This window comes from Pyrus communis, chromosome 9 (genome assembly GCF_963583255.1).
Source record: "Pyrus communis chromosome 9, drPyrComm1.1, whole genome shotgun sequence".
NCBI classification, from domain to species: domain Eukaryota; kingdom Viridiplantae; phylum Streptophyta; class Magnoliopsida; order Rosales; family Rosaceae; genus Pyrus; species Pyrus communis.
The window spans coordinates 20,280,632-20,291,694 of NC_084811.1; the positions used below are offsets into that span (position 1 = coordinate 20,280,632).

Below are 11,063 nucleotides of genomic sequence, written 5' to 3' on the forward strand. Positions count from 1 at the left end.
GAAGACTACGAACATAATAAGTGTCCATGAGCTTTTATAATCATGAATAACTCTACATTTACATGAAACAATTGATCACAGACTTGGTACAAAAGTGAACAATAAAACCACAAGCCAAGGGCATTGACTTCATCACTCCCAAGTCCACTTTATCAGTCTTATACCAGACTACTTAATGCTAAACAACTCAAATAATCTTATGTGAAAATCTCATTTTATATGTCAAATAACCTTATGACATAACCACTTGCAGCTAGAAACCTTTGTTGCTGCATTAGTGTAGTGAAGTCACACCAGTTTCTTATAATACTTTAGCAACTTTTACAACAAACAAGAACTATATCAATGTTAAAAAATAATGCAATCGAACACTAAATAGCATTCCTTTTGTTAAAACCTTCAATTCAAACAAGTGCAAGTAACTAGCATATTTAAAATCAATTTTGACAATAGCTAATATTCAAAATAAAACTACTTAATATTACTCCCACTAGTCCAACATATCTGGAGTTGTAGTCACTCCCATATTGGTAGCATGTTTATGAAAAGTTGCATTAGGCAACATCTTAGTGAGTGGATCAGCCAACATTGAGTCTGTATAAATATAATCAATCTTAATCTCACCCAACTTCACCTTCTTCCTAGTTAGAACATACTTGGTATTCAAGTGTCTGGTTCCAAAAGACCTTTTATTGTTCTTGGAATAAAAGACAGCAGCCTTGTTGTCGCACCAAATTTAAACTGGTCTTGATATAGAATTTATGATCTCAAGATTGCATATAAAATTCCTCAGCCACACTACATGTGAAATGACTTCATAATAGGCTACAAATCTAGCTTGCATAGTGGAAGTGGCAACATCACCTTGTTTCACACTCTGTCATGATACTGCCCCATTTGCTAATATAAGTTAACTTAAGTGAATTTGGGTAGCCTGCAAAGTCTGATTCACCATAGCTTATTAGCTCAAGCTTTGAATCTCTCATATACACCAGTTGATACTCTTTGGTCCTTTGTAAGTATATCAAAACCTTCTTGCAGCTAACCAATGTGAATTCCCATGATTGGACTGAAGCCTTCCTAGCACACTAATATCATATGTTACATCATATCTAGTATAGGCTTGTGCATACATAAGGCTCCTAACTAGTGAACCATATGGTTTGCCAGCCATTTCTTTTTCTTAAAATTAGTTTTGGGACACTGATCTCCAATAAGCTTCTCTATTTTTGTCATTAGGACATCACAACCATTTGAAGCTTCCATGTGAGCCTCGTAAGTACCTTTTCAATGTATGCTTCATGTGATAAGCCAACCAACCTTTTAATTTGATTTCTGGTGATTTGAATGCTAAGAACAAAAAATGCCTCTCCCATATCCTTCATTTCAAAATGTTGTGGCAGAAAATGTTAGAGTATTCAAGGCTGATGCATTATTGCATGCCAATAATATATTATCTACATAAAGGATCAAAAAGATGAAATGTCCCTCACTCATTTTAATGTAAGCACATTCATCACTAGGGCCTTCCTCAAATTCAAGTGATGAAACAACCTCATCAAACTTCAAGTAACGTTGTCTTGAGGCCTGCTTTAGTCTATAAATGGACTTGTTAAGGTTGCAAACTAAACTCTTTCTCCTTTCTTGAATGGAACCTTCTGGTTGCTTCACATATATCTCTTCTTCAAGGTTTCCATTCAAGAATGCAGGCTTTACGTCTATTTGATGGAGAGACAAATCAAACTGAGCCACAAAAGCCATGAGTACTCTAAAGGAATCTTTGGTGAAAGTAGGAGAGAAGGTTTCATTGTAGTCTATCTCTTTTTACTGAGTGTAATCCTTTGCTACATGCCTAGCTTTATATCTTTCAATTTCACCCTTTGTGTCCCTTTAGTCATGTAAACCCACTTGCATCCAATTGGTTACACCCTTGAGAGAGCTTAACTAACTCTCACACTTGATTTCTTCTCCATAGAGTTCAATTATGATTGCATGGCTTCTTACCAATTTTGATGGTATGAACTCTTAATTGCACCCTTGAAATTCATTAGATATTCCTCTCGATTATTGAACTTAACTTCTTGCAAGTATACAAGAAAATCATCTAAGATTGTAGGCTTTCTTGCCCGTGTGGATTTTCTAGTTTTCACTTACATAGGCTCAACATGCTCTTCTTATGTCATAGATATATTCTCCAAACACAGGCTCTTACCATTTCGTGTTCTTGAGTAGTATGCATTGGTTCTTCAACTTGTACTTGACTATTTTGCATTAGAATTGGCACAACAATCTCATCTGTCATAGTGCCACCTAGGTTTTCATCTTGCAGGACTATAATTTCTTCATTCCAGTCAAGATTATCTTCCCATTTGGTCATCATTTGCCTCTTCAATGAACTTGGCTCTCCCAGTTTAAATGAACCTTATGGTATGGTTTGGACAACAAAATCTATAACCTTTGGTTCTTTCTAGATACCCCACAAAGAAACATAAGATGGTTCTAGGGTCAAGCTTTTTCTCCATTAGATTATATGATCTAACTTTAGCCTTGTAGCCTAAAATTCTTAAGTGATGAAGAATAAGCTTCATGTTGGTTCATAACTCAAATGGTGTCTTGGGAATAGACTTACTAGGGACCTTATAGATCAAATAGTTTACAGTTTTGATTGCTTCTCCCCCAAAGAAATGTAGGCGGCTTAGAGTTACTCATCATATTTCTCATAATTTCAATTTTAGGATCCTATTTTCTTCTTTCACTCACTCCATTTTGCTCAAAAGTCTCTGGATCGGTGTACTAAGCAACAATTCCTTGCTTTTGCAGAAATAGTGCAAATGGACCAGGTTCTCTCCCAGATTCACTGGACTTTCCATAGTACTCTCCACCTCTATCAGACTTCAAAACTTTAATCTTGCAGTCTAGTTGGTTCTCTACTTCAGATTTGTAGATTTTGAAAGAAACTAATGCACTAGATTTCTCAACTAACAAGTACACATACCCAAACCTAGAAAAGTAATCTGTAAAAGTGATGAAGTACTTGTATCCATTGTGTGTTTACGTTAGGAAGGGACCACATATGTCTGTCTGTATGAATCAATTCTAACAACTTTGGGAAGAGACCACGTATGTCTATCTAAATCAATTCTAACAATTTTGAACTCCTAGTTGAGCCTTCGTTATTCTTGTTTGTCATTTTTTCCTTAATGCAGTTGGTACAAATTTCGAAATCACCATAATTAAGTGATGGTAGGATTTGATCTCTTGTTAATCTTTGCATTTTCTCCTTAAAGATGTATCATAATCTGTTGTGCCACAATTTGGATGAGGTATTGTTTGTCAATGTTTGTTTGTGCCCTACTATATTTACAAAATTCATAGGTACTTTGCAGCTAAATTTGAACATGTCACGAATTAACAATCCATCACCAATCAACTAAGATTTTGGAATATTGAAAAACCAATCTCATTAATATCAAACTTAAACTTGGATTTAACAAGCTTACTAACTAAAACTAAATTCCTTCTCATGGAAGATACATAAGCAACATCAACCAAATCTAACATGAAACCAGAACTTAATTCAAGCATAACTACTCCAATGAACTTGACAACTATTCTTGCTCTATTGGCAACGAACACTAACACCTCATCCTTGTTTAGCACTTTCTTACTAATGTACCCCTGCAAAGGGTTTGTCAGATGAATTGTGGCACCAATATCGAGCCACCAAGTATCATGAGATATCTCAAATAAATTTGATTCAAAACTAACTAAGACTCTATGCATGTGTTGTACCTTTGTTTTTCTTGTTTTCCTTCCAACATTTGTACCTGGTGTATTCCTTCTTCTAATGTCCAATCTTCTTATAGAAGAAGCACTTCATTCCAACATTTCTATTCATCCTCAGATGGTTGCTGCCCTTATTCACCTATTGTTGTTTCTTGGTGGAGGATTCTCTCTTTCATTGGAAGGATTTTGAAGGTTGGCATTATACACCATATTAACTTGCTTCTTGTTCTTTTCCTGTCGAATGCTTTGCTCTTCATGCACACAGATGGCAATAAACTCACTCAAATCCCACTTTTCTTTTTGAGCAATGTAAGTGCTCTTCAACTGAGAGTACTTAAGAGGTAGAGAGTTTAGGGCAAAGTGAACTAGGAAAGGATCATTTATCTTAATGTTCAGTGCATTAAGCTGAGTAACCTCAACCATGGAGAGAATATGCTCTCTCACATCACCACCAATTTACTTAGTGGTGATCAGGGTATTCATTACAGTTCTAGTTTTAGCTTTCTCAAATTCCTTGGATTTGACTTCAATGGTATCAAAGTATGTTTTAGCATTATCAGAATCAGAGAATTCTCCTCGAACTAGGTTAGATATTGACCTCTTGATCACCAAAAATACCATCATATTAACCTTAATCCACTTCTCACACTCATTTTTCTTGTTAGCAGGTGCATGATCAGCATGCTTGACTGGTTCCTTTTCCCTTAGAGCTAAATAGAAATCCGTAAGTCCTAGAGCTATTTCAATGTCTTGTCTCCACTTCATATAGCCGTTTGAATTAAATTTAGGGAGCTAAGTACTGAAAATTTTCAAACAAAGAAGAAACATTCAAGAATGTACATTCTTTATAACTGAAACAACTTAACCTTTATTTGGTGTTTTAATTTTAATTAGTATCAATGCAAGGTATATAACTTACATGATTGAGTAATGTAAAAAAACATGAAGTCGGATTGTTTGGCAATTAACTTTCACAACTCGCATGTAACTCACATCCTTTCATAGAGCTATAAGTAATTAAACCAATAAAGATTAGTCACTCCCTTGTTTTGGGGATATAATCTCATTGTTATGACTACTGACACAAGATGATCAATTAGACCTTGAAATTTCAGCAATTCTTGAATGAATGAGATGAGTTTGTTGTGTCTCATTCACCCAAGTACATCTCAAAAATATTGATCATGTAAAAACTTTGAGCATACTTTGAAAATAAAACTTTCAATCAATAACATTCTTCTCAAACAAGGTTCTGAAACAAACAATTTCTCAATTTTATTCAAGCCAAAATTCATTATTATACCAGTTATGTGAAGTAGGGTTTTAACTGTGTAGGAAAATAAGAAGAAATCTAGGGTTTATATGATCACATGCGTGGTATAAGAAAGGAACATGGCACTTATTTTCAGCGTATGATACTATGTGTATATAACAGAATGAGTTTTAAAAAACATGTTGTGACATTTAAAGGGTGCAAAAATTATTCATTTATATAAACAGCATCTTATATATAAGTATATACATGCATGCAGATATGAAATATAGCAACGGAAAAATTTGTAGGATCATAACTTGAGTTATCAGTAGTTTATTTACAAGATTTCGAGCCAACATGCATGATTTCATGTGTGTTAGTTCTTGCTGGACTTTAATCACATAAATGTTGGCTCTGATACCGACTATTAAGCCTAATATGTTCATGTGAGATTAAAAACATCATGTGAATAACTAACCTTGAGAAGCCATCCTCGATAGCACAACAAGCTACGAACTGCAACAAGCACACAAGAACACCTAGAACACGAGCAAGGCCTTCTGCACACTGACCACCATTGTACAACACAAACCTATGGGGAGTTTTCTGAGTTTGATTTTGGTGGTGTGTGCATGTACCTATGCTTAGTATTTATACTAACTTAACCCAATCTTCCCAGAATGATGTCATTAGGATTCCTTATTGTACAAGAAAACAATCTACCAACTCTCAATCCAAATAAGATAGTATTAGGAGCCCTTATTCTCCAACAATAACTGAAATATTATCTTTACTTAGAGTCCAAGTTATAGCTTATAACTAAAACCTAATCTTACTTACATTCCATAATAATCCTTATTAACTATAGTGACCTATTAGCTCTTGGGATGATTAGAGTCTAATGTCTAACAAGATCTGTAATCAAATTGGAAAGCCAAACATTACATCTCAAAGAATGAATGAAATAGAGAAGCTATCATTTTTTACACCATGCATGTATCCGACCATGCTCATGAAACAAATTTATTTCTACTTTCATTAGAAGACATGAGGCATTCCATAAAAGGTTGGATGTTCCCCTTACTATAAACATAACGACTGGAAGAACATAAATTTCAAAATCTTAAACAACATTTCTCTGATATTGAAGCGATGTGCTCAAACATTTCTTTGATATTAAAAAATTAATTAAATATTAAAAACTAAAAAAAATAAAATCATTTATTATTCTTATTTTTTTGCATGGGGGACGCACCCCTTATCCCCCTCACCCTTTCTTCCCCGTCCTCATCTTCCCCAAACCCAAAACTAACCAAATCCCACCCACCCCTTCGACCTCTGCCATTCTCCGCCACATCAGCAATCCCATCCACCACTCCCAGCCCCTCATCCCTCACCTTCCTCTCTCCGCTGCACCTGGACAACTTGAGCAGCGCACCCACCGTGCGACCACTACCGTGGCGTCTTCCGCGTCATCTTGGAGAGAAGGGAGGAGTCAAAGAGGGTTTCGGACAAGTAGGGTATGACGCCGAATTTGGTGACGAGGGGGTGGCCGGAAAGTAAATTCGGGATCTTGGTCCTGCCGGGGGGGGGGGGGGGGGGAGGGATTTGAGGGTTTGGAGGGGCAGGGGAATAGGGTATAAGTGGTACTGGAGTAGAGAGAGGGCCGGTTAACCCAATTTAGTGAAGGCGGAGTCATCGCCCTGGAGACGTAGCCAGAATCAGAGAGGGATTTAAGCGATGGCAGTGTGGATGGAAGGAGCGAGGGAAAGAGTCAAGCGATGGCATGGCGCGGGTGAGGTGGGTGAGTGACAATTGAAGGTGGTCAACAAAGCCGGAGAAGCGGCAGGGGAGGTCGAAGGGGTGGGTGGGATCTGGTTGGTTCTGGGTTTGGTGAAAACGGGGGCAAGGAAGAAAGGGTGAGGGGGATAAGGTGTGGGTCCCCCATGCAAAAAAAAAATTTAAATGATTTTATCTTTTTAGCTTTTAATATTTAATTAATTTTTTAATAGAAAGTGGGCCCCGTCTCAAGTTACGTTACTATTTAACGGAGATTTGACAGACAAACTGATGGAAGGTATGAAATTGTAACAAATTCGTAGATGAAGTATGACATTGAAATTTTTTGAAGATGGGGGTTGATAAGCTCATATTTATATATATTTTATATCAAATTCACTTGTCTTTTCTTAGTTAGTTCCTTATATTTTTGAGTTATTTACTTTGTTTTTGTGTTTTGTAGGATTTGTCAAGTAAAGAAAAGAAAAATAACACAAGTGGAATTTTAAGTAACAAATCCGTCAAAACTGCCTGTGCAGGTCAGCTGACTTTGGAAGCGAGTTGCGGACAGCTCAGAATGAATTAGAGAATGAGCCTTATATGCTTGGAAAGCTACGGATGTCTATTTTCTGGAGCATTTCGCAGATTGTTAATATCATTTTTCTAGAAGAAGTTATGGCTGTTTTAACACTGAAAGGTTCCAAGAGGCTGAGCAGTTTGTAACTGACAAGAAAGCATTGAAAGTAATAAATCCAATAAATCTAGTAGCCAAAACTGATGCAATCAAGAACAAACCAGCTGACACCTATTCAAATATCAGAGAAAATGGAATTAAAGATGAGGATTAAGAGGGAGTAATTGGCATAAAGGCTACCCAAGGAGTTACAATTGTTTTACATTTCCTCTCACTTATTGTCATCACTAAATGGCTATTAGTGGGTGAGTTAAGGAGAAGAAAATGATGCAGCAAGAATTGGTTTAAAAGTAGCATTGGGGAAGGAAGGAGAAAGGGAGCCTTATTCGATTTCTTTCAGTTCTATTTTCTCAAACTCATGTCTATCTTCTGTTTTAACTTAAGGATTGTGTAACTAAATTTTTAGTAGTTAGGGGCTGTTTGAAGCCCCGAATATGATTGCAAGTTTGTTATGACATTTCGTTTGAATTACTTTTATAATGGATGAAAATTGGTTCACTACTTGTCTCATTGATGAATTCTTTATGTGTTTTCTACGGATGCATACTTAGTACATATCTAGGATTCTAATGCTATGAATATGTGTGTGCCTGCCCTTGTCAAATGAGGACCTACATATGTTCTAGAGTAGTACTTGTTAATTGTGATTAACATGTGAACCAATTTCTAGGATAAGTAAGACAACGCCAGTACTTACGATGCCTTGTGATGACTCAAACTCTTTTCGTTCTTAATGATTTCTACTTGTTAAATCTATGAACAGACCATTCCAGATTGCATGTTAGGGACTAAGTTAAGTTGAAAACGCCATTCTCTTAACATACTACATAAGAAAGAGTAATAGGTTGAGTTCTAACATTGAGCCAACTTGAGCATCTTCATCCGGAAATAGAAGGAATTTGAATGAAACATAATATGTTTGCATGATTATTTGGTGGTGGATAGCAATTCCCCTAACTCGTTTTTCTTAATTTGCGAACTACTTAAAATCTGTTTTTGTTCTGTTTTCGTTCGATTTAATTTAAATAGCAAATCAACTCTAAAAATCCCAAAAATTTGTGTGAGTGTAGCTCTGTGTGTCTAGTATCTGCATATAAAATTTCGTAGACTTTAGATAAGTGTAAGTCGGTCTAATAATTATTTTTTGGTGGCTGGTCAGTAGGGACAACAACCCAGTTTTTGTGACATTTTAAGTAGTTAGATAAAACAATCTTCTGCGGGAAAGACCCTTATTTTCATATACTACAATTGACAAATATTATTGTTAATAAGGAAAATTAATAGGACATTTGTGTGCTACTTTGTGGTGTGCTTTTAATCTTATCAGGGGTATGAAATTGTGAGTGACCCAATAGTTGAGGTAGTTTTATGTAATTTATCCTAATTTTATTAATAATTTTTACAATTATTTAAGTTAAGTCACAAACACTTTATTGAAATGAAATAACATTAGTAACGAGCAGTGACTAATATACATTTAATTACAAAAAATTTCACGTTGTGATGTTGTGACTAAAATCCACTTTCTTGCAGTGGACGTCAGCAAGCTGAGGGGCAAGAGCCAATCTCAGCCGTCCAAAACGATTTATGGGGAAATACTTAGCTTTGAGGGGCTGAGATGCTCACTTATATCTGTATCACAATTATGTTTTGTATGATCATATACACCATCAGGGCGGTATTACTAATTATTCTACAACGTTATATTACACTTCATCATCGTTGGGGATTTTCCTTTTTAAATTGTGTATAATATTTACTTCCTAACTAAAATAAGAAGAAAAAAAAAATACAGCGAATGTTTGACTAATATGGCATGAATGGAAATAATATTAAGGAGCCAGGGTGTGATGACTCAAATGGTAATACGATAAAAGGAAACACTAAAATACAATGAATATCTGACCTATAAATACATGAATGGTAATATTTTATAAGGAAAAACTAAAATATAATGCAATAACATAATGATGATATGTTATAGGGAAATAATCCTCTACCTAAGAAGATGTAGAGAGAGAGAGAGAGAGAGAGAGAGAGAGAGAGAGAAATTTCATCTATGTGGCTTTTACTTTTTTAGATAATCTTATCCATATTTATGCTTATTCAATGTACTAAATGGTCATTTCATCCCTTCGAATTCAAAATAAACATATTATATTATTATTTTGTATAATGTTTTTTATGCAAGTGATACTTGTATTTAGATTAACCTAAACTAAAAAGAAGGGGTTCGAACTCGGGTCTATAGAGAAGCACATTAGCTCTGCCACGTCTGCTTATTTGATATAACATTAAGCATCATTATTTGACGATCGTTATGCGTTGAGGTTTGTCGTTATTTCATCCGACACATTTAAACATAAAATATGAAGCGGTGATCAAATTAACCTTCATTGATGTTGTTTCCAGAAAATTAACTAAATTATTATTATTATTATTATTATTATTATTTTAAAAGACCACTTCAAAATTAAATCAATTATTATTTTTGCATAAAAATTGTAATGACCAAATTAACCCTACACCCTAGACAACCCTATTTGTTATCCCTTTGTGCTATAAATAGCCTTGGGTGGGTGGAACATGAAGCATAAGAGTTGGAAGTGGGAAAAAAGTGAATATATAGGAGGAGCATTATCAATCATGCCCAGAAGCAAAGTGAAACTTGCTTGGATAGTGAACGATAATGCTCGGAAAGCCACCTCCAAAAGAAGTAGAGAAAGCTTATTTAAAAAAATGCGTGAAATAACCACCTTATGTGATGTGGGTGGCTTCACCATTGTCTATGACCCGGCCACTGGTGAGCCTAGTACATGGCCTGAGCTCCCATTGCTTCAACAACTAATTGCAAGGTACCAAAGCATACCATTTCCCGAGCGGTTGGCGAAGATGACGGACCAGGAAACTTACCTCAAGGAGAAGGTAGCCAAACTTAAAGATCGAATCAACAGGATTCAAAGAGAGAACTTTGAGGTGGAGGTGAATGATATCATGCACCAGATCACTCAAAATTATAAGCCATTTCATACATTTGAAGATAGAGAGCTAACCAATTTGCTTTTGTTTACGGAGGAGAAGATGAAAGAGATTCAGAAACGGATCAAAACAATGGAGCCAGAAGTTAATGTTCCACCATCTGATGGTGGAGAAGAATTTAACATGACAGTTCCAGAGCATGGAGAGGACCGTCGAGAGTATCTCTTGAAGTATTTGGAATGGGCAAAAAGAAAGCTAGCAATGGAGAACGCTGCTGGAGCTAGTAGCAGTACAAAGCAGTTTCCATAACTGTTCGGAAGTGGCAACGGTGGAGTTGATGTTGGGATTTCGTAATCCTTGAATTGCAATGTTACTTTAAAGTTTAATAAAATAAGGGAAGAAAACACATTGATAAAATTCTCTAGTGGTCTATGGTGTCATTAGGTTTCTTCCCCACATTTTTTTTCTATTTCCCAATTCATGTATTAATGTACTTTAATGCTTTAATGAATTGTTGCTATCGTTTCTTAGAATGTTATGCAATGTCTTACTTCCCTTATTAATTTTTAA

The 11,063-nt window shown here is 35.7% G+C and overlaps 1 protein-coding gene across 1 annotated transcript; it reads left to right on the forward strand.

Annotated features, from left to right (window-relative positions):
• The first annotated feature begins 10,253 nt into the window (after positions 1 to 10,253).
• On the forward strand, positions 10,254 to 10,802 carry LOC137744483 (MADS-box transcription factor PHERES 2-like). The gene has a single exon (XM_068484286.1). It carries the CDS (start codon positions 10,254 to 10,256, stop codon positions 10,800 to 10,802), a length of 549 nt encoding a protein of 182 aa, XP_068340387.1.
• Positions 10,803 to 11,063: the final 261 nt, after the last annotated feature.

Coding starts and splice junctions, on each gene's coding strand:
- LOC137744483 (XM_068484286.1), top strand. CDS start 10,254: ATGCGTGAAATAACCACCTTATGTGATGTGGGTGGCTTCACCATTGTC.